This window comes from Bombina bombina, chromosome 5 (assembly GCF_027579735.1).
Source record: "Bombina bombina isolate aBomBom1 chromosome 5, aBomBom1.pri, whole genome shotgun sequence".
NCBI classification, from domain to species: Eukaryota; Metazoa; Chordata; class Amphibia; order Anura; family Bombinatoridae; genus Bombina; species Bombina bombina.
The window spans coordinates 46,529,708-46,554,913 of record NC_069503.1 but is presented as its reverse complement, the minus strand read 5'-3'; the positions used below and the strand labels follow the sequence as shown (position 1 = coordinate 46,554,913).

The 25,206-nt window shown below is 42.5% G+C and overlaps 1 protein-coding gene across 1 annotated transcript in view; it reads left to right on the top strand.

Moving 5' to 3' along the window:
• The window catches only part of LOC128659808 (oocyte zinc finger protein XlCOF6-like), a 308,281-nt gene that overhangs the window by 44,322 nt on the left and 238,753 nt on the right, over positions 1-25,206 (top strand). The window contains exon 2 of the mRNA XM_053713380.1: positions 23,478-24,844. Within this exon, the coding sequence (XP_053569355.1) occupies positions 23,478-24,844 (1,367 nt within the window). The remainder of the gene's footprint in view (positions 1-23,477; positions 24,845-25,206) is intronic.

Here is a 25,206-nt window from a genome sequence, read left to right as displayed (position 1 = left end):
ACTAATAGATTCGGTAGAAATGAAAATATTTCTGACAGAGGTCAGAAAGTTAAAGCTTTTAACTACTTGCCGAGTTCTTCATTCCATTCCTCTGCCATCTGTAGCTCAGTGCATGGAGGCAATCGGATTAATGGTAGCGGCAATGGACATAGTCCCTTTTGCTCAAATACATCTCAGACCACTGCAACTGTGCATGCTCAAACAGTGGAATGTGGATTATGCAGACTTGTCTCCTCAAATACAGTTGGACCAGGGGACCAGAGATTATCTTCTCTGGTGGTTGTCTCAGGATCACCTGTCTCAGGGAATATGTTTCCGCAGACCAGAGTTGATCATTGTAACGACCGACGCCAGTCTGTTAGGCTGGGGTGCAGTCTGGGACTCCCTGAAAGCTCAGGGCTTATGGTCTCGGGAAGAATCTCTTCTCCCGATAAACATTTTGGAACTGAGAGCGATATTCAATGCGCTTCAGGCATGGCCTCAACTATCTGTGGCCAAATTCATCAGATTTCAGTCGGACAACATCACGACTGTAGCTTACATCAATCATCAGGGGGGAACAAAAAATTCAATAGCGATGAAGGAAGCAACCAAAATAATCAGGTGGGCGGAGGATCACTCCTGCCATCTCTCAGCAATTCACATCCCAGGAGTAGACAACTGGGAGGCGTATTTTCTAAGTCGTCAGACTTTTCACCCGGGGGAGTGGGAACTCCACCCGGAGATTTTTGCTCAGCTGACTCAGCTATTGGGCATTCCAGAATTGGATCTGATGGCGTCCCGTCAGAACACCAAACTTCCTCTCTATGGATCCAGGTCCAGGGACCCCAAGGCGGTATTGATAGATGCTCTAGCAGTGCCTTGGTCCTTCAATCTGGCTTATGTCTTTCCACCGTTTCCTCTTCTCCCTCGTCTGGTCACCAGAATCAAGCAGGAGAAGGCTTCAGTGATTCTGATAGCGCCTGCGTGGCCACGCAGGACTTGGTATGCAGACCTAGTGGACATGTCATCTGTCCCACCATGGACACTGCCAATGAGGCAGGATCTTCTAATACAGGGTCCATTTAAGCATCCAAATCTAGTTTCTCTGTGTCTGACTGCTTGGAGATTGATCGCTTAATTCTATCAAAGCGTGGTTTCTCTGAGTCAGTTATAGATACTCTGATTCAGGCTAGAAAGCCTGTCACTAGGAAAATTTACCATAAGATATGGCGGAAATATCTGGGTTGGTGCGAATCCAAGGGTTACTCATGGAGTAAGATTAGGATTCCCAGGATATTATCCTTCCTACAAGAGGGATTGGAGAAAGGATTGTCAGCTAGTTCCTTAAAGGGACAGATATCTGCTCTGTCTATCCTTTTACACAAGCGTCTGGCAGAGGTACCAGACGTTCAAGCGTTTGCTCAGGCTTTAGTCAAAATCAAGCCTGTCTATAAACCTGTGGCTCCGCCATGGCGTCTAAATCTAGTTCTTTCAGTTCTTCAAGGGGTTCCGTTTGAACCTTTACATTCCATTGATATTAAGTTATTATCTTGTAAAGTTTTGTTTTTGGTAGCTATATCTTCTGCTCGAAGAGTTTCAGAATGATCTGCTTTACAGTGTGATTCACCTTACCTGGTGTTCCACGCAGATAAGGTAGTTTTGCGTACCAAACCTGGTTTTCTTCCTAAGGTTGTTTCTAACAAGAATATTAACCAGGAAATAATTGTTCCTTCTCTGTGTCCTAATCCATCTTCAAAGAAGGAACGCCTGTTACACAATCTTGATGTGGTTCGTGCTTTAAAATTCTATTTACAAGCAACTAAAGATTTCAGACAAACATCATCCTTGTTTGTTATCTATTCTGGTAAGAGGAGAGGTCAGAAAGCGACTGCTATCTCTCTTTCCTTCTGGCTGAAAAGCATCATCCGGTTGGCTTACGAGACTGCTGGCCAGCAGCCTCCTGAACGAATTACCGCTCATTCTACTAGAGCTGTGGCTTCCACATGGGCTTTCAAGAATGAGGCTTCTGTTGAACAGATTTGTAAGGCAGCGACTTGGTCTTCACTGCATACTTTTGCCAAATTTTATAAATTCGATACTTTTTGCTTCTTTGGAGGCTATTTTTGGGAGAAAGGTTTTGCAAGCAGTGGTGCCTTCCATTTAAGGTACCTGTCTTGTTCCCTCCCTTCATCCGTGTCCTAAAGCTTTGGTATTGGTATTCCACAAGTAAAGGATGAAGCCGTGGACTGGATACACCTTGCAAGAGAAAACAGAATTTATGCTTACCTGATAAATTACTTTCTCTTGCGATGTATCCAGTCCACGGCCCGCCCTGGCTTTTAAGTCAGGTAATAATTTTTTTGTTTAAACTACAGTCACCACTGCACCCTATGGTTTCTCCTTTTTCACCTAACCTTTGGTTGAATGACTGGGGGGTGGAGCTAGAGGGGGAGCTATATGGACAGTTCTGCTGTGTGCTCTCTTTGCCACTTCCTGTAGGGAATGAGAATATCCCACAAGTAAAGGATGAAGCCGTGGACTTGATACACCGCAAGAGAAAGTAATTTATCAGGTAAGCATAAATTCTGTTTTTTTTCTTGAGAGACTGTGTTATTTCAGAATTGGCTGACAGTATCCCTATGAGGGAAAGGGTAAGCAGTAATCCTAAAGTATAAAGAGGGGTATTACTGAACTTGCATATTGGGCTATAAAAAAAAAAAAAATGGTTGACACTGATTTTATGATGTTTGTGGGCAAACGTTTTCATGACTGGGAGTTACAGATAACGTTTTTTATGATAGACGTTTTTCTACTGTATTAAGTATAAGAGGGTACACATGGCTTCATTTATGGTTATATGAACCCACATGGCTAGGTTTTAGACCACTCTGGTGCGGTTATTTTAGGCTGTGAGACATCGAGTGAGATGAGCGGGGCCTATTTTCGCGCCTCAGTTGCACAGTTGTTTTTCCCAGACAAGCAGCAAGCTCCAACTCCGGTGGGCCTTTCAGAACAGTATTGGGCCAAATCGAAGGTTTAATCCGATTTTACAGACCCCTGAGGGCAGGTAGGCGCCACAGCAGAGCTGTTGCGAGGTGCAGGGGGTGTTTTTTATTTGAAATTAGCGTTTTATAGCACAACATTTTTTTGGTAAGGGTTAAGTATTCCTTTCCTTGTGGGGCAAACTTAGCAAGTTGGGATGCTTTTATCATAAAATTGGCATAATTGTATTGTCTTAAAGCAGTTTTGGAAAAATTGTATGCTTTTTTTCTCTTAAAGGCACAGTACAGTTTTTTCAGATAGTTAATTTTTCACTAAATAAAGTGTTTTCTAGCCTGTTTAACATGTCTGACATTGAGGAAAGCCAATGTTCCATGTGTTTAGAAGCCATTGTGGAACCCCCACTTAAAATGTGTCCCTCATGTACTGAAAGGGCCTTACATTGCAAAGAACATATTTTAGCTGATAAAAGTATGTCTCAGGATGATTCTCAGTCAGAAGAGAATCAGGTTATGCCATCTACCTCTCCCCAAGTGTCACAACCATTAGCGCCCGCCCAAGCGACGCCAAGTACTTCTAGTGCGTCTAATTCTTTCACCCTGCAAGATATGGCCGCAGTTATGTCTACTACCCTCACAGAGGTATTATCTAAACTGCCTGGTTTGCAGGGGAAGCACAGTAGGTCCGGTATTAGAGTAAATGCTGAGCCCTCTGACGCTTTATTGGCCATCCCCGATTTACCCTCACAATGTTCTGATTTGGGGGTGGGGGAATTGCTGTCTGAGGGAGAGCTTTCTGATTCAGGAAAGATGTTCCCTCAAACAGACTCAGATATGACGGCTTTTAAGTTTAAGCTTGAACACCTCCGCTTGTTGCTCAGGGAGGTTTGTGCGACTCTGGATGATTGTGACCCTATTGTAATTCCACCAGAGAAATTGTGTAAAATGGATAGATATCTAGAGGTCCCTACTTACACTAATGTTTTTCCAGTCCCTAAGAGGATTTCGGACATTGTTACTAAGGAGTGGGATAGACCAGGTATTCCGTTCTCTCCCCTTCCTCCTTTTTTTTTTTTTTTTAACTTTTTTTTAAACTTTATTTATACCACCAGAAAGATAGGCATGAAAACCCAAGGCAGCGTTAAATTTAAATACACACAAAGAAAATTGTACAGTTTGACTTTGGCAAGGGTCAGTCCAAAAGAATTCAGTAGAAGGTTTTTAGTAGTCCCACAATAACATATCAGCAAAGTCAAGGGTCATGCCTCCTCTCTTTCCTCCTTCCTTTTTTCTGTAAACAATTACAATTAACAACATTCACAAAAATATAGAACAAAAAATAACAAGAAACAAAAAGAAAAGAAGAAAGATACATTCAACAACACCCCTATTTACCCGGAGCCCTTCCAGACCGCCGGCCGCAGAATGATACCAGAATAAGTATGTAAATGAAATAGAAAGTAATGAAAAGTGATAAGGTGTACCCGCCTATTAAGTGGATGTGTTAGAAAAGCACCAGTTTCCCCTAAGGTTCTCCCTCAAGAAAAATTCACTATTTTTAAATGGGTATAGAACACGCTCCCTAACCACGTCAGGTAAGTGTAGCAAGTAAGGTGCCCATTTCTTTATAAATCTAGATATCCTCTGTTCAATATTCCCACAAACATCTGCTTGTTCTATGAGCATCTGAGTATGTAGCTTTGATAGTATTTTCTGAAAGGGTGCAGGTGAGATTCCTGCCCAATATTGTAGTATTAGTTGTCTTGCAAGCAAAACAGATATAGAGACAAAAGCATCATGGGGGCAAGTATCGCGGTCTGGGAGTATAAATAAAAGTCGTCTGGAATTTGGTTACTTTAGTCAACCAGTAGGTTAATTTACCCCAAAACCACTTCAGTTTAGGGCAATCCCAGAATAAGTGAACCCAGTCCGGGTTTGCATAATTACATTTAATACATGTATTTGTTGCTCCGGGTACCCATTTGGCTCTAAGGGCTGCTGGAGTAAGATATGCCTGTTGGAGGATTTTTGTGTGAGTTTCCCTCAAGTTAGCTGATAACGTAATATTTCTGACTTCTGTGAAACTATCTATGAGCCTATCGCTGTTTATCTCTATAGATCTACATCCGGTCCATTTCGAGAGTAGCTTTTGAGCAACAGTGCTGTCAAAATGTTTAAGCACGAGATTATATGTATTTGCTAGTTTGTATGACCCTTGTTTAGCCAGTGAGCATAATGTGGTGAAATGATTGTTTTCTGTTTGCAGGAGTCCATCAGTTTTTAATTTTGTGACATAGTGCCTGCACTGTAAGTATGCAAATCCTATGCATGTTTGGGAGCAGATATGTATTTTGTAAATCTGGAAATGGGTGAACATTAAGGGTCAGGGGGTTGAATAGCTGTCCTAGTTTTGTAAGGCCCCTATCTTGCCATGTCCTGAACACCTCCGTGGTATACCCCGGCATGAAAGAGAGGTTGCCCTGGATTGGGAGATACTTGCTAGTGGTGAATTGTATATCCCACAATTTGCCTAATCTGGCCAAGCCCTCAACTGGTCTCTAAATAAGATATGGTATGGTGTTGAATTTTTTGGGGTAGAATTAAGTTTGGCATGCGGCAGGAAAGCTAGGTGCATTGGGTGTGTGATGCTTGTCTCTAAACTAGGGATTGTGAACTGTTCATTTCCAACCAGCCAGTCCACCACTATCTTCGTCAGTGTCGCCCAGTTGTACCAAGTAATGTTCAGGAGGCGCAACCCTCCCTTATCAAATGGCATGGCCAAAGTGAATCTACTTATTCTCTGTTTCTTCCCCTGCCAAATAAAATGGCCTATAGCGGACTGTAGGGTTTTTGTGTCTTTGTGTGTCAACAATAAAGGGAGCATTTGTAGCGGATATAATATCTTGGGCAGGGCTATCATTTTGAAAAGGTGTATTCTCCGGCCGTTAGCGACAAGGGGAGATTGCCCCATCCCTGTAATATGTCTCTTATATTTGGAATAATCTTACCTATATTCAAGGAGGAGTATAACTTAGAGGGATCAACATGTATCTGTATACCTAGGTATTTAAAGGTGCCTCCAGTAACTTGAAGACCGCAGTTTTGTAGTGTGCTATGTTTAGTGTTTTTCAACCAAGTGACCTCCGATTTTTCTTTGTTGATTTTATAACCGGTGAATGTTCCGAATGCATCGATAATGTCATGGAGTCTGGGTACACCTACGTCTGGGTTGCCTATAAATAATAGGAGGTCGTCAGCATATAAAGACAAATGTTGCTTAAGTCCGTTAATATTAAGTCCCTCACTATGCTGTCGAATGTAGCAGGCCAGAGGCTCTATAGCCAGGTCAAAGAGGAGGGGAGACAGAGGGCACCCCTGTCGGGTCCCCCTCTGTAACTGAAAGGGTGTAGACAGCCCGCTGTTTATAATCAGCGAGGCCTTGGGAGCTGTATATAGTTTCTTAATGAGGTTAAAGAATGTGCCAGTAATGCCGAAGCCTGCCATGGAAGAATATAAATGGTCCCATTCAATCCTATCAAAAGCCTTTTCGGCGTCCAAAGCCAAAAGGCATGCGTCTTGTAGGTGGTCAGTATCTGAGTGGGCACTATACCAGTAATGTGCGGAAATTCCCAGGGTCTTTCGCAGGTTTATCACCGAGGAACGTCCTGTAATGAAACCTGTCTGGTCTGAGTGAACCAATAGGGGAAGAACAAGTGCCAGTCTGTCTGCTAGTATCTTAGTCAGCAGTTTATAGTCGCTGTTAAGCAGAGAAATTGGTCTGTAGGAAGAAGTAAGTGTGGGGTCCCTGTTTGGCTTGGGTATGATGCATATATTAGCTTCTGTGAAATGACTATTAGGTTGGGCGTCATGTAATAAATAGTCAGAATAAAGGGACGCTAGTACAGGGCTAATCTCTTTTTCTAAAATCTTATAATATTCTGCTAACAGCCCATCAGGGCCCACCGCTTTGTTTAGTTTAAGTCGCTTAATTGCTCTGGCAATTTCTTGTGTGGATATTGGGGCGTTTAATTTTTCTCTCTGTTCGTCGTTTAGAGTAGGAACTATAATGTCTTTCCAGAATTTGGATTTCTTCTCTACATCTATATGTTGTTGGGAATAGAGTGTTTGGTAGTATTTAAAAAATTCAGTCATGATCTCTCCTGTGTGTGTTAGTTCTGATTGCGTCTGAATCGCCGTGACAAAGGACTTGGGGTTGTGAGCCCTGATTAAATTGGCCAGTAACTTGCCTGCCTTATTGCCATGTCTATAGAAACGGCCCTGTCTGTAAATGGTATGTTTACTTTCCTGTTGAGCCAGAAAGGTGTCTCTGGTCTGTTTCAAGTCGTAGTAAGTTTGCCTAGTTATACGAGAGGGCTTAGAGAGGTAATTGTTATACGCCTCCGTTAGTCGCGCCAGAAAGTCATTATCTATCCGTCTAGACAATCTGTTATAGTGTGTGGTAAAAGCAGTGACGTGTCCTCTCAGGACTGCCTTAGAGGCATGCCAGAAGAGATCTAGGTTTTCTAGGTGTTGGTTGTTATCTGAACTGTAGTGCGTCCAAGCTCGTGTCAAACACTGTCAGAATTCCACATTATTATATAGATGGGAGGGGAACCTCCAAACTTTAGTTAATTGTTTCTGAGCTACAGGTTGCAACTTTATATGTATCGGGGCATGGTCTGAAATGGTGACTTGACCTATGGTAGGTGAGTGAACTTGGGATAGAAGTGCTGTCGAGGTCAGGAAGAAGTCAATACGTGACAGGGTGTTGTGTGACTTAGAGATACAAGTATAGTCCCTCTGGTCTGGGTTTTGCAGTCTCCAGACATCGGTTAAGCCCAGGGTCTCCTTAAATGTATGCATTAATCGGGTTTCTCTCTTATATCTTGAAGTGTCTTTATTAGTAGTGCTACCTAGGGCGGGGTCCCTAAATCTATCCAGTGGCAAAGTCTGCGCCAAATTGAAATCCCCTCCAACAATCAAGAGTGAACTATCATATCTGGCTAATTTCACAAGCACAGTGGCCCAAAACTCAGAGCAGTATGCGTTGGGGCCATATATGTTACATAGGACATAAGTAAAAGTCTGGACATGCATTATTGTGATTAAATATCTGCCCCTACTGTCCACCACCGTGTCCGTAAAATAAATTGGTAAACCCTTCCTGACCAGACTTGCCACCCCCCTTTTTCTGCCCTCCATCGGTGTGTAAATAATCTGACCTACCCACCTGGATTTAAGTTTCTCGTGTTCAGTGACAGACAATCTAGTTTCCTGGATCAAAGCAATATCTGATCTGAGTGTATTAAGGTGCTGTAGTATCATACTCCTCTTTGCCGGGGAAGTTATGCCTCCCACATTCCAGGAGGTAATTCTATAGTTCATTGCCATTACATTATGCTATGATGAGAGGAGTGCAGGCCTATAAAAATAGACCTGGGACACTGACTATAGTGACTGAATGTGTGAGTGTGGAGTGAATGTAGGTAGGACTTACTGTGGATGTTAAACTGCACAGGTAATAGCGGCCGGCAGGTCCGTAGGTGCTCCAGGTCCAGTCTAATAGAGAAGGGAACAACAAACCTCATTAGTTCTTTTTGGTACATACATAACTGCGACATAACACTTTTGATTAAACTGAAACTTTGGTATCTTACTAAGTGAGCATCATTATAGGCATGGGTGCTTAGGGGTGACTCTCCCTCTGATCCTGAACATTACATTGCAAGGTTATACAGGGTTTAGTGGGTGTGAAGGGACAATTAGTCACGGATCTCCCAACATCACATGCCACTGGCCAATCAGGTGTGATTAAGGGCATATTGGATACCATGCATAGAAGCTGAGGGTATCCGAGGTTGGGATATTTAGGTGAAATACAAAAAAGGCTTAGGCTGACAATGATCAGGGGTGTGCGGTCAACCTGGAGCCATCTAATCCATAGCAACATTATAAGCTAGAGCGATAAGGGGTGGCGTGGGTATGAGGGGCCAATTAATCACGGATCTCTTAACGCCACATTCCATTGGCCAGCCAGGTATGACTGAGGGCATATTGGATACTATGCGTGGAAGCTGGGGGTATCCGGGGTTGGAATATTCAGGCAAAATAAGAAAACTTAAGCTGACAATGATCAGGAGGGTACGGCCTGCATAGGGCCATCTATCTGCAGCAACATTATAAGCCAGGCGATAAGGGGTGGCTGTAAATTGGCCAGAACATAATGCAATAAGATCTCGCCAGCGGTATATAACCACAAAATACAAACAATTTAAATAAAACAGTGTAACAACAATGAAAACATTAGAAACATAAACGTAGACTCTCTTGTTCAGTTCTCTCCACTTCCCCACAAGAGAGGCAGGGGGAACTATGTTCTCCAGTGAAACAGTTACCAGAATGGAGAACCAAATGTATGGGGACCTCTGTAACAAACCATCAGTTCTGGAGGGTATCCAGAAAGTTCTCCTATCAAAGGAAAATTGTTGCAGTACTAGGCCTTCCATAGAAAAACAAAGACAGATGAAAAGTTGTACTGTTTGGTCAGTGGTCACCCTTCTGACCTTATGTATCCAAGAATGCTTGCAATTCTTTAGGTGTGCAGAAGAACTTGGCTCCATCCGTTGTCTGTAGCCTTAACTTGGCGGGATATAACAGGGAGGCTTGTCTCCCTTCTTTATACAAGCGTGAGCAAAGGGGGTCAAAGTCTTTACGTAATTTAGTCACCTCTGTGGAAAAATCCTGAAAGATTAAAAGTTTTTTGCCTTCAAATAACAGATCCCCCTTGTGGGCATGAGACGCCCTTAGTAGAGCAAGTTTCTCCTGGTAGTTAAGGCACTTAAAGATTATTTGGTGGGGGCGGGAGTTGGTAGTTTCCAGGCCTTTGTCTGGGCCTACACGGTGAGCCCTTTCAATGTCAAAGGGAAGATGATCTGGGTTTATTTTAAGCATTTTAGGGAGTGTCATTGCCGTGAATTCCAGTATATCCTTGCCTTTAACCGACTCAGGGACACCCACCACTCTGAGATTATTTCTATGGCTGCGGTTTTCCAGATCTTTCACTTTTTCTTGCTGTGCCTGATTTTGGCGTAGAAGTTGTCTCACTGATGCAGTGGTTGATTCCTGCATGTCCTCAACGTCAGATATACGTTGTTCTGCCTGTGTGATTCTCGTGGAGAACTAGCGAACCTCGCTGGTAAGGGTATCTACACCTGCCCGAAGAGACTCCATTTTTGGCAGGAAAAAGGATTTGAGTTCCTGCAGCAGGATGGATGAATCTATGCTGATTGCATCTGGGGCCTTAGGTGAGGACGGGGATTCGGCATGTATTTCATCTGTGGCCTTTCTTTTATCCAGTTGTTTATTTCTGGAGGTCATCTTTCCCACCAGAGAATTGGGAGCAGATGGAAAATACTGATCCAACCTCATGCAACAGCTTTTGGTAAGTGATTTTCAACAACAAAAGAAGGAAAAAAGATGAAAAAGGAAAACGCTAGTTGCAATGCTTCTAAGAGACCACTAGATGGTGATGTAAGCCTGTGTTATCACTACTGCAGGCTATTTTCTTGCAAAGTGAAAGGTCTCAATAATTATTCCCCAGCTTTGACTCACACTGTCAGAGTAATAAAGCTCTTAATATGGTGAATCCCAAGGACACAAATATATAACAGCTTGATTGCAGTTCCTGTCAGGATGGTGTACAATGGGGGATCACTTTATAAATTATTAGTTCTGTGCAGATCAGGGGCCCAAGTTGTTAGGCAAATGTCCCAGGTGGTGTCCCAGATTCCCCTTTAAGGCCCAGTATGTGGAGGGGTATAGCAGGTTTAAGGTGATTTCTCCCTCTCTTTCTCTTATTTTCTCCCCCCTTACACACAGGGCCAAGTGTATCAAACTAGGAAATGTCCCAAGGGGAGCCCCAGCGCTTTCCTCCGCCTTTGCCTCCTCTTTCACCCTCCAGATATATCTGCCCCAAAAATAAATATGCCCTAGATGTCGTGGGGCAGAGCAAGCCTACCCTGCCTCACCCGCCAAACTGCAGAGCTGTGTGGGGGCTGACTGAGAAGCGTGCCTGTCTGAGGTGCGTGTTCACACTGTAGGCTTACCGGCCCAATTTGTGGCGGGTCAAGGCTGAGGTGCACTGTGAGCCCCAGGGGTACAAACGATCCCCTTGCAGATGTCCTCGGCGGGTGTGTATAGTTGTTTGGGCTCCTTCAGAGCCGAGTGCTGGAGGCAGGGCAGGGAGGGCCTCCCCAAGATGGCACCCGCAACGATGCGCAGTTTCAAAGTCCTTCCAGGGACAAGGGCGATCACCGGCCCTTCACAGTGCCTGGTCAGCAGGGGAAGTCACAGGGCATACAACCCAGCAAGACCGGATCGTGGGAGGAACGGCTGGCAGCAAAATATAACGTTTTTTATCAAGCAAGACACAAAGCTCTTCTCCTCTGCTGCCAGCCGTTAGCTCCGCCCACCAGAAGTTCCTCCCCCTCCTACTTTTAAGAAAATGTTTCCCATATCGACACCATTCGGGATTCGTGGCAGATGGTCCCTAAGGTGGAGGGAGCTATTTCTACCCTGGCTAAGCGTACAACTATACCTATTGAGGACAGTTGTGCTTTCAAAGATCCTATGGATAAAAAATTAGAGGGTCTTCTAAAGAAATTGTTTATTCATCAGGGTTTTCTTCTACAACCTATACAGTGCATTGTTCCTGTAACTACTGCAGCTGCTTTTTGGTTCGAGGCTCTAGAGGAGTCTCTTAAGGTTGAGACCCCATTAGATGATATTTTAGATAGAATTAAGGCTCTCAAGCTAGCTAATTCTTTTATTACAGATGCCGCTTTTCAACTGGCTAAATTAGCGGCAAAGAATTCAGGTTTTGCCATTTTAGCGTGTAGAGCGTTATGGCTTAAGTTTTGGTCTGCTGATGTGTCATCAAAATCTAAGCTATTAGCTATTCCTTTCAAAGGTAAGACCCTATTTGGGCCTGAACTGAAGGAGATCATTTCTGACATCACTGGAGGAAAAGGCCATGCCCTTCCTCAGGATAAGACAAATAGAATGAGGGCCAAACAAAATAATTTTCATTCCTTTCGAAACTTCAAAGGTCCCTCTACCTCCTCCCCTGCCACAAAGCAGGAGGGGAATTTTGCTCAATCCAAGTCAGTCTGGAGACCTAACCAGACCTGGAATAAAGGTAAACAGGCCAAGAAGCCCGCTGCTGCCACCAAGACAGCATGAAGGGATAGCCCCCGATCCGGGACCGGATCTAGTAGGGGGCAGACTTTTTCTCTTCGCTCAGGCAAGAGACGTTCAGGATTCCTGGGCTTTAGAAATCGTGACCCAGGGGGGTATCATCTAGAATTCAAAGATTCTCCTCCAAGGGGGAGATTTCATCATTCATGTTTGTCTGTAAACCAGACAAAAAGAGAGGCGTTCTTACGCTGTGTAGAAGACCTATATACTATGGGTGTAATCTGCCCAGTTCCAAAAGCAGAACAGGGGCAGGGGTTTTACTCCAATCTGTTCATGGTCCCTAAAAAAAAGAGGGAACATTCAGACCGATTTTATATCTCAAATTCTAAACAAATTTCTCAGAGTCCCATCCTTAAAGATGGAGACCATTCGGACAATTTTGCCAATGATCCAGGAGGGTCAATATATGACCACCGTGGATTTGAAGGATGCGTATCTTCACATTCCTATCCACAAAGATCATCACCAGTTCCTCAGGTTCACCTTCTTGGACAAGCATTACCAGTTTGTGGCCCTTCCTTTCGGGTTGGCCACAGCTTCCAGAATTTTCACAAAGGTGCTAGGGTCCCTTCTGGCGGTTGTAAGGCCGCGGAGCATAGCAGTGGTGCCCTATCTGGATGATATCTTGATTCAGGCGTCAACTTACCAGCTAGCCAAATCTCACACGGACATCGTGTTGGCTTTTTTAAGATCTCACGTGTGGAAGGTGAACATAAAGAAGAGTTCACTTGTCCCTCTCACAAGAGTTCCATTCCTAGGAACTCTGATAGACTCGGTAGACATGAAAATTAAAGATCTTAACCACCTGCCAAGCACTTCATTTCATTCCACTACCGTCAGTGGCTCAGTGTATGGAGGTAATTGGACTAATGGTAGTGGCAATGGACATAGTTCCGTTTTGCTCGCTTGCATCTCAGACCACTGCAACTGTGCATGCTCAGACAGTGGAATGGGGATTATGCAAATTTATCTCCTCAGATAAATCTGGATCAAGAGACCAGAGACTCCCTTCTTTGGTGGTTGTCACAGGATCATCTGTCCCAGGGAATGGGTTTCCGCAGGCCAGCATGGGTTATAGTGATGACGGACGCCAGCCTCTTGGGCTGGGGTGCAGTCTGGAATTCCCTGAAGGCACAGGGTGTGTGGACTCAAAAGGAGGCTCTCCGTCCAATAAATATTCTAGAACTGAGAGCGATATTCAACGCACTTCAGGCGTGGCCTCAGCTGGCTTCAGCCAAATTAATAAGATTCCAGTCGGACAATATCACGACTGTAGCATATATCAATCATCAAGGGGGAACAAAGAGTTCTCTAGCGATGATAGAGGTTTCAAAAATCATTCGATGGGCAGAGACTCACTCTTGCCATCTATCGGCAATCTATGTCCCAGGAGTGGATAACTGGGAAGCGGATTTTCTGTTGTCAGACTTTTCATCCGGGGGAGTGGGAGCTCAATCCGGAGGTGTTTGCACAATTGATTCATCAATGGGGCACACCAGAATTGGATCTGATGGCATCTCATCAGAATGACAACCTTCCTTGTTACGGGTCCAGATCAAGGGATCCTCAAGCAGTACTGATAGATGCTCTAGCAGTACCGTGGTCATTCAACCTGGCTTATGTGTTTCCTCCTATTCCTCTCCTTCCTCGTCTGATTGCCAGAATCAAACATGAGAGGGCTTCGGTAATTTTGATAGCACCTGCATGGCCACGCAGGACTTGGTATGCAGATCTGGTGGAAATGTCATCTCTGCCACCGTGGAAACTGCCACTGAGACAGGACCGTTTCATACAGGTCCGTTCCAACATCCAAATCTAGTTTCTCTGCGGCTGACTGCCTGGAGATTGAACGCTTGATTTTATTGAGGTATCGGTCATAGATACCTTGATTCAGGCTCGAAAGCCTGTCACTAGGAAAATTTATCATAAGATATGGCGTAAATATCTTTATTGGTGCAAATCCAAAGGCTACTCATGGAGTAAGATCAGGATTCCTAGGATTTTGTCCTTTCTCCAAGAAGGATTGGAGAAGGGGTTATCAGTTAGTTCCTTAAAGGGACAGATTTCTGCTTTGTCAATCTTACTGTACAAGCGTCTGGCAGATGTCCCAGACGTTCAGTCGTTTTGTCAGGCTTTGGTTAGAATTAAGCCTGTGTTTAAACCTGTTGCTCCACCATGGAGTTTGAATTTAGTTCTTAAAGTTCTTCAAGGGGTTTCGTTTGAACCTATGCATTCCATAGATATTAAACTTCTATCTTGGAAAGTTCTGTTTTTAGTTGCTATCTCTTCTGCTCAAAGAGTTTCTGAGCTATCTGTATTACAATGCGACTCGCCTTATCTTATATTCCATTCTGATAAGGTGGTTTTGCGTACCAAACCTAGATTCCTTCCTAAGGTTGTTTCTAATAAGAATATTAATCAGGAAATTGTTGTTCCTTCTCTGTGTCCTAACCCTTCTTCTAAGAAGGAGCGTCTGTTACATAACTTGGACGTGGTTCGTGCCTTGAAGTTTTACTTGCAAGCGACCAAGGATTTTCGTCAAACATCTTCTCTGTTTGTTGTCTATTCTGGAAAGCGTAGAGGTAAAAAAGTTACGGCTACCTCTCTTTTTGGCTGAAAAGCATCATCCGTTTGGCATACGAGACTGCTGGACAGCAGCCTCCTGAAAGGATTACAGCTCATTCTACTAGAGCGGTGGCTTCCACATGGGCTTTTAAAAACGATGCTTCTGTTGAACAGATTTGTAAGGCTACGACGTGGTCTTCCCTTCATACCTTTTCCAAATTTTACAAATTTGATACTTTTGCTTCTTCGGAGGCTATTTTTGGGAGAAAAGTTCTTCAAGCAGTGGTGCCTTCTGTTTAGGTATCTGTCTTGTCCCTCCCGTTCATCCGTGTCCTGTAGCTTTGGTATTGTATCCCACAAGTAAAGGATGAATCCGTGGACTCGTCGTATCTTATAGAAGAAAACTAAATTTATGCTTACCTGATAAATTATTTTTTTCTATGATACGACGAGTCCACGGCCCACCCTGTCAATTTAAGACAGATTATTTTTTTGTATTTAAAGCTTCAGTCACCTCTGCACCTTTTAGTTTCTCCTTTTTCTTCCTATACCTTCGGTCGAATGACTGGGGGGTGGAGTCAATGGAGGAGCTATATAGATAGCTCTGCTGTGGTGCTCTTTGCCACTTCCTGTTAGGAGGAGGATAATATCCCACAAGTAAAGGATGAATCCGTGGACTCGTTGTATCATAGAAGAAATCAATTTATCAGGTAAGCATAAATTTACTTTTTCTAGTATAACTTTGGGAGCGGTATTCAGTCTTAGATATCCTGCTGCTAGCAATTTATTACAACAGGCAATAAATCATACAGTGATTGATACTGTAGACCTAAACAGTGTAACACAGCACGCTATTCACACAACCATGAGCTACATAGTTTCTTGCTTTCCTACACTGTCAGTATCTTTGTTAATACCCGACGGTACAGTTTAACACACAGCGGCCAATTGCAACATTTGTACAAAGATATCACTAATATTAAGTTCTAAGAGATTTAACACAATTGTATGCAATCAACCAACTACACAGTTTTTCAGTACAACTTTATTGGTGATATTTAACCATACATAGGCCGCAGCGTCATAACAGGCAATAAACTGTACAGTGATTGATATTTTGGATTTTCCCAGAGATACTGTAATAAAACACGATGCTCACTATATAGTGAGACACAGAGACCATTATTTTCTCACATTACTAGTACTATTACCAGTAATCCTGTTACGGACCCATACAAAACAGATGATCACAATATAATTAGGCAGCCAACACTATTAGCATGAATTCTAAGAGAGTAAACGCATTTATGCGTAAATATGCAACTCTATAGTTCCTAGTATAACCTGAACAGGGGTACTTGGGTATATATATATTATTGCTACCTATTTATACTAAAATATAGTACATAGGGATTGTTACTCAAGACACAAATAGTGACACTGAAATCAAGCGTGGGGTGTTGGGTTCACTATGTGTGTGACACGGAGCTCCTTTAAAGGGGGTACAGTATATGCTATAACTGCCACAGAGGAGTCAATAAATCTATTTTGTCTGTCAAAACCTCAATAATATATATTAGTCAGGATCCCTTATCTGAGATCCTGTCTCATATCCTGTATAGTCCCACCATAATATATTGTTCACCATTAGCTATCTGGTAGTACATATCCAGATTAGCAATTGACCACCAGCCCTATATATATCTAGTTGTTTTTAATGTGGTTTTACCTCTTATTTTAAAATACCTAATAAAGTTTTCTTTTTTAACCATGTTTTTGTCGACGCACACTACCTCATAATTATAACACACTTGATGTGGGGGAATGAGTGCTAAAGTGTATTCTTTGTCTGCAACTGTCTAGCAGTTGCTCACTGTACAAAAAGGTTCCCAATACACAGCACCTTAGGGCCTCATTACCTATTAATTAAGGCCACAGGTTAATAATCATAGGCCCATCCCTTCTGTTACTTTGTATCAGTAGTGCAATCACTTTTTCCTCTCTTTGAAAAATAGAATAAATCACTCATTAAACAAATATAAACTATTATATTTATATCTGCACCTTTTAAGAACATTTGTGTCAACACCTGCTCTCAGATCACCTGCAACTCTACCTTCCCCTTTCCCCTGCCCTGACCCAGCTCATGAAACACCCATAACTACACTTACACCTACCTTGTTCCCATATGTGGAATACCCAGAACTCCACCAGTAAGTGTTCCCCACCCCAGAATCGCCACTGATTTGTGTGCTTAATTTAACACTGAGTACTATTAAACTAATACATTTTTGGCTGATTATATAAATTAAACAACTGCAACCGCAAGCTAAGAAGTATCATAAGATCAATGCTCCTTTAGCCTTTCAAAACATCTCACTCTAATTATTAGTCTGTGTTGATTAAGACATCATATTCTCACACTACTGGTTGAGCATGAGCCGGGCAGTGCTGTATGTGCATTTGCTTGTGCAATGTTAAATAAGGATGGTAGATGCCCATAAATTGTTTTAATCAGTAATTAGAGTTTTCGTTTATTATAATGTAGAAATATTACATTATTTGTCTTATGTTGTTTTCATTTGTGATTTACAGGTTAATTAATTTAAAAATGAACACAAAACAGAAGATTTCTCTTGTTAAGTGTATCCAGTCCACGGATCATCCATTACTTATGGGATATTAACTCCTCCCCAACAGGAAGTGCAAGAGGATTCACCCAGCAGAGCTGCTATATAGCTCCTCCCCTAACTGCCATTACCAGTCATTCTCTTGCACCCAACGACTAGATAGGATGTGTGAGAGGACTATGGTGATTATATTTAGTTTTATACCTTCAATCAAAAGTTTGTTATTTTATAATAGCACCGGAGTGTGTTATTCCTTCTCTGGTAGAATTTGAAGAAGAATCTACCTGAGTTTTTACTATGATTTTAGCCGGCGTAGTTAAGATCATATTGCTGTTTCTCGGCCATCTGAGGAGAGGTAAACTTCAGATCAGGGGACAGCGGGCAGATTAATCTGCAAAGAGGTATGTAGCAGCTTATTATTTTCTGACATGGAATTGATGAGAAAATTCTGCCATACCGATATAATGTAAACTCAGCCTTAAATGCAGTAGCAGCAACTGGTATCAGGCTGTCATGTATGTATATTTTACACTTCAGTATTCTGGGGAATGGCACTTCACTGGAATTATACTGTGTGCATAAGACTTTAGCCTAATTTGCAGGGACTGGCAACAGGCTCTTTAATAACACTTAATTTATGTTAAACGTTTTTTGCTGGCATGTAAAATCGTTTCATTTTCTGAGGTACTGGGTGAATAAAATGTTTTGGGCATTATTTTTTCCACTTGGCAGTTGTTTTATTTAATTTATGACAGTTTACTGATCTCTCTCACTGTTGTGTGTGAGGGGGAGGTCAAAAAATTCAGTCAGAAGCTCATTGTATTTCCTGCATGATCCGGTTCATCTCTACAGAACTCAGGGGTCTTCAAAACTTGTTTTGAGGGAGGTAATCATTCACAGCAGAGCTGTGAGATTGTAGTTGACTGTGATAAAAAACGTTTATTTCTGTAACTTTTTTTTCTGCTATCAGGGTTAGTTATCCTTCGCTAATGGGAACAAGCCTTTGCTAAAATTGTGTTTTTTACAAAGATTTGATGCTATAACCTTTCAGTTTATTAACTTTCAACTGTCATAACTCTTTCTGTGCTTCTTATAGGCACAGTACGTTTTCATATTATAGTAAATTACTTGAAAAGTATTTCCAAGTTGCTAGTTTATTTGCTAGTGTGTTAAACATGTCTGATTCAGAGGAAGACATCTGTGCTATATGTGCTAATGCCAAAGTGGAGCCCAATAGAAATTTATGTACTAACTGTATTGATGCTACTTTAAATAAAAGTCAATCTGTACAAATTGAACACATTTCACCAAACAACGAGGGGAGAGTTATGCCGACTAACTCGCCTCACGTGTCAGTACCTGCATCTCCCGCTCGGGGGGTGCGTGATATTGTGGCGCCGAGTACATCTGGGCGGCCATTACAAATCACATTACAGGATATGGCTACTGTTATGACTGAAGTTTTGGCTAAATTACCAGAACTAAGAGGTAAGCGTGATCACTCTGGGGTGAGAACAGAGTGCGCTGATAATGTTAGGGCCATGTCAGATACTGCGTCACAACTTGCAGAACATGAGGACGGAGAGCTTCATTCTGCGGCTGACGGTTCTGATCCAAACAGATTGGATTCAGATATTTCAAATTTTAAATTTAAGCTGGAAAACCTCCGTGTATTACTAGGGGAGGTGTTAGCGGCTCTGAATGATTGTAACACAGTTGCAATACCAGAAAAAATGTGTAGGTTGGATAAATATTTTGCGGTACCGTCGAGTACTGACGTTTTTCCTATACCTAAGAGACTTACTGAAATTGTTACTAAGGAGTGGGATAGACCCGGTGTGCCGTTCTCACCCCCTCCGATATTTAGAAAGATGTTTCCAATAGACACCACCACACGGGACTTATGGCAAACGATCCCTAAGGTGGAGGGAGCAGTTTCTACTTTAGCTAAGCGTACCACTATCCCGGTGGAGGATAGCTGTGCCTTTTCAGATCCAATGGATAAAAAGTTAGAGGGTTACCTTAAGAAAATGTTTGTTCAACAAGGTTTTATATTGCAACCCCTTGCATGCATTGCGCCTGTCACGGCTGCAGCAGCATTTTGGTTTGAGTCTCTGGAAGGGACACTTGAATCAGCTCCATTAGATGAGATTACACACAGGCTTAAAGCTCTTAAGTTAGCTAACTCATTTATTTCAGATGCCGTAGTACATTTAACTAAGCTTACGGCTAAGAATTCCGGATTCGCCATTCAGGCGCGCAGAGCACTGTGGCTAAAATCCTGGTCAGCTGACGTTACTTCTAAGTCTAAATTTCTTAATATACCTTTCAAAGGGCAGACCTTATTCGGGCCCGGATTGAAAGAAATTATCGCTGACATTACAGGAGGTAAAGGCCATGCCCTGCCTCAAGACAGAGCCAAACCTAAGGCTAGACAATCTAATTTTCGTTCCTTTCGGAATTTCAAAGCAGGAGCAGCATCAACTTCCTCTGCTCCAAAACAAGAAGGATCTGTTGCTCGCTACAGACAAGGCTGGAGACCTAACCAGTCCTGGAACAAGGGCAAGCAGGCCAGGTGGTGCCCCTAAAACAGCATGAATTGAGGGCCCCCGATCCGGGAACGGATCTAGTGGGGGGCAGACTTTCTCTCTTCGCCCAGGCTTGGGCAAGAGATGTCCAGGATCCCTGGGCGCTAGAGATAATATCTCAGGGATACCTTCTGGACTTCAAATACTCTCCCCCAAGAGAGAGATTTCATCTGTCAAGGTTGTCAACAAACCAAATAAAGAAAGAGGCGTTTCTACGCTGCGTACAAGAGCTTTTATTAATGGGAGTAATCCATCCAGTTCCACGGTCGGAACAGGGACAAGGGTTTTACTCAAATCTGTTTGTGGTTCCCAAAAAAGAGGGAACTTTCAGGCCAATCCTGGATTTAAAGATCCTAAACAAATTCCTAAGAGTTCCATCGTTCAAAATGGAGACTATTCGGACAATTTTACCCATGATCCAAAAGGGTCAGTACATGACCACAGTGGATTTAAAGGATGCTTACCTTCACATACCGATTCACAAAGATCATTACCGGTATCTAAGGTTTGCCTTTCTAGACAGGCATTACCAGTTTGTAGCTCTTCCATTCGGATTGGCTACGGCTCTGAGAATCTTCACAAAGGTTCTGGGTGCTCTTCTGGCGGTACTAAGACCGCGAGGAATTGCGGTAGCTCCGTACCTAGACGACATTCTGATACAAGCTTCAAGCTTTCAAACTGCCAAGTCTCATACAGAGTTAGTACTGGCATTTCTAAGGTCGCATGGATGGAAGGTGAACGAAAAGAAGAGTTCTCTCTTTCCACTCACAAGAGTTCCCTTCTTGGGGACTCTTATAGATTCTGTAGAAATGAAGATTTACCTGACAGAAGACAGGTTAACAAAGCTTCAAAATGCATGCCGTGTCCTTCATTCCATTCAACACCCATCAGTAGCTCAATGCATGGAGGTGATCGGCTTAATGGTAGCAGCAATGGACATAGTACCCTTTGCACGCCTACATCTCAGACCGCTGCAATTGTGCATGCTAAGTCAGTGGAATGGGGATTACTCAGACTTGTCCCCTACTCTGAATCTGGATCAAGAGACCAGAAATTCTCTTCTATGGTGGCTTTCTCGGCCACATCTGTCCAGGGGGATGCCATTCAGCAGGCCGGACTGGACAATTATAACAACAGACGCCAGCCTACTAGGTTGGGGCGCTGTCTGGAATTCTCTGAAGGCTCAGGGACAATGGAATCAGGAGGAGAGTCTCCTACCAATAAACATTCTGGAATTGAGAGCAGTTCTCAATGCCCTTCTGGCTTGGCCCCAGTTAACAACTCGGGGGTTCATCAGGTTTCAGTCGGACAACATCACGACTGTAGCTTACATCAACCATCAGGGAGGGACAAGAAGCTCCCTAGCAATGATGGAAGTATCAAAGATAATTCGCTGGGCAGAGTCTCACTCTTGCCACCTGTCAGCAATCCACATCCCGGGAGTGGAGAACTGGGAGGCGGATTTCTTAAGTCGTCAGACTTTTCATCCGGGGGAGTGGGAACTTCATCCGGAGGTCTTTGCCCAAATACTTCGACGTTGGGGCAAACCAGAGATAGATCTCATGGCGTCTCGACAGAACGACAAGCTTCCTCGTTACGGGTCCAGATCCAGGGATCCGGGAGCGGTTCTGATAGATGCTTTGACAGCACCTTGGACCTTCGGGATGGCTTATGTGTTTCCACCCTTCCCGATGCTTCCTCGATTGATTGCCAGAATCAAACAGGAGAGAGCATCAGTGATTCTAATAGCGCCTGCATGGCCACGCAGGACTTGGTATGCAGATCTAGTGGACATGTCATCCTGTCCACCTTGGTCGCTACCTCTGAAACAGGACCTTCTGATCCAGGGTCCCTTCAAACATCAAAATCTAATTTCTCTGAAGCTGACTGCTTGGAAATTGAACGCTTGATTTTATCAAAACGTGGTTTTTCTGAGTCAGTTATTGATACCTTAATACAGGCTAGGAAGCCTGTTACCAGAAAGATTTACCATAAGATATGGCGCAAATACTTATATTGGTGCGAATCCAAGAGTTACTCATGGAGTAAGGTTAGGATTCCGAGGATATTGTCTTTTCTACAAGAAGGTTTAGAAAAGGGTTTATCCGCTAGTTCCTTAAAGGGACAGATTTCAGCTCTGTCCATTCTTTTACACAAACGTCTGTCAGAAGTTCCGGACGTTCAAGCTTTTTGTCAGGCTTTAGCTAGGATCAAGCCTGTGTTTAAAACTGTTGCTCCACCATGGAGTTTGAACTTAGTTCTTAATGTTTTACAGGGGGTTCCGTTTGAACCCCTTCATTCCATTGATATCAAGTTGTTATCTTGGAAAGTTCTGTTTTTAATGGCGATTTCCTCGGCTCGAAGAGTCTCTGAGTTATCTGCCTTACATTGTGATTCTCCTTATCTGATTTTTCATTCAGACAAGGTAGTTCTGCGTACTAAACCTGGGTTCCTACCTAAGGTGGTCACTAACAGGAATATCAATCAAGAGATTGTGGTTCCATCTTTGTGTCCTAATCCTTCTTCGAAAAAGGAACGTCTGCTACACAATCTAGATGTAGTTCGTGCCCTGAAATTTTATCTACAGGCAACTAAGGATTTTCGACAAACGTCTTCCCTGTTTGTCGTTTATTCTGGTCAGAGGAGAGGTCAAAAAGCTTCGGCTACCTCTCTCTCCTTTTGGCTTCGTAGCATAATACGGTTAGCCTATGAGACTGCTGGACAGCAGCCTCCTGAAAGAATTACAGCACATTCTACTAGAGCTGTGGCTTCCACTTGGGCCTTTAAGAATGAGGCTTCTGTTGAACAGATTTGCAAGGCTGCAACTTGGTCTTCTCTTCATACTTTTTACAAATTTGACACTTTTGCTTCTTCGGAGGCTGTTTTTGGGAGAAAGGTTCTTCAGGCAGTGGTTCCTTCCGTATAAAGAGCCTGCCTGTCCCTCCCGTCATCCGTGTACTTTAGCTTTGGTATTGGTATCCCATAAGTAATGGATGATCCGTGGACTGGATACACTTAACAAGAGAAAACATAATTTATGCTTACCTGATAAATTTATTTCTCTTGTAGTGTATCCAGTCCACGGCCCGCCCTGTCACTTTAAGGCAGGTAATTTTTCCATTAAACTACAGTCACCACTGCACCCTATGGTTTTCCTTTCTCTGCATGTTTTCGGTCGAATGACTGGTAATGGCAGTTAGGGGAGGAGCTATATAGCAGCTCTGCTGGGTGAATCCTCTTGCACTTCCTGTTGGGGAGGAGTTAATATCCCATAAGTAATGGATGATCCGTGGACTGGATACACTACAAGAGAAATAAATTTATCAGGTAAGCATAAATTATGTTTTTTCATGGAATGTAAACAAATTGTTTTTTTTTTTTTTTTTTTTAAAAAGATGGATTCCATTTTAAAGAATAAACTTTCTTTATTTTCTTTATTCCTTTTTCTTTTTATGTAGACAATCACTTGAATAGTTCATATCCATCCTTCACTACAGGAAGCATCAGAATGATACCAAAAACTCCAAAAGTCTTAGATACTAATGAGTATTCACAAACATTGGGGATATCACAGCAGATATTTAAAGGAGATGGGGAATTGTCAGGAACTGAGCAGCAATCATTATGTCCAGAGAGTAATTTAGTCATCAAACAAGAGGACAACATTTATGACTTATCTAGTGAAATGATTGTCCCAGAGGATAAACCACACATATTCACTGAGTTTTCAATACATTTAAAAGACGGGAAACATTTTAAATCTAGCCAAATGATTAATACAAATAAGAAACCATTCAAATGTACAGAAAGTGAGAAAAGCTTCACATGTAATTTGCATCTCCCTGAACACCACACAGTGGACACATTTGTGAAACCTTACACATGTATAGAATGTGGGAGATGTTTCACATCTAAAGGAAATCTTATGTATCATGAAAAAACACACACAGGGGAGAAACCTTTCACATGTAATGAGTGTGGGAGATGTTTCACATCCAAGGTAAATCTCATATCTCATGAAATGACCCATACAGGGGAGAAACCTTTCACATGTGCAAAATGTGGAAAAAGTTTTACACATACGAGTTATCTGAAAACTCATGAAAGGATTCACACAGCAGAAAAGCCTTTCACATGTACAGAGTGTGGAAAATGTTTTACACAGAAGATTCATCTGAACACTCATGAAAGAATTCACACAGGAGAAAAACCTTTCAAATGTACAGAGTGTGGAAAATGTTTTACACAAATTAATAGTCTGAAAATTCATGAAAGGAGTCACACAGGAGAAAAACCTTTCACATGTACAGAGTGCGGAAAATGTTTTGCACAAGTAAGTGCTCTGAAAAGACATGAAAGGATTCACACAGGAGAAAAACCTTTCACATGTACAGAGTGTGGAAAAGGATTTACAAACAAGAGGGATCTAAAAACTCATGAAAGGATTCACACAGGAGAAAAACATTTTACATGTACAGAATGTGGAAAATGTTTTACACTAAAAAGTTATCTGAAAACTCATGAAAGGATTCACACAGGAGAAAAGCCTTTCACATGTACAGAGTGTGGAAAAGGATTTACAAACAAGAGCAATTTAAAAGCTCATGAAAAGATTCACACAGGAGAAAAACCTTTTACATGTACAGAATGTGGAAAATGTTTTACACTAAAAAGTAATCTGAAAACTCATGAAAGGATTCACACAGGAGAAAAGCCTTTCACATGTACAGAGTGTGAAAAAGGATTTACTAACGAGAGGGATCTAAAAACTCATGAAAGGATTCACACAGGAGAAAAGCCTTTCACATATACAGTGTGTGGAAAAGTATTTACACTAAAGATTAGTCTGAAACATCATGAAAGAATTCACACAGGAGAAAAACCTTTCACATGTTTAGAAAGTTGAAAAAGGTATCCCATGTCAGTCTCAGGTATCACAAAAACACCAAATATTTACACATAAAATAAACTTTATATGCACTGTGTGGAAACCTTTTAAAATTATCCTAAAGAGAACAAACTATCTAAATGTCACGCTGCGCGGCCGCCGCTCTATCCGTTGTCATGGACGATGCGGTAAGCTTCAGGCGATGATTTCATCACCACACGCCTATCTTCCTGATGACGGTCTGGATCCCTCCTGTGGCATGAATCCTGCACCTATGTAATTACCTCAGTTACACTCGC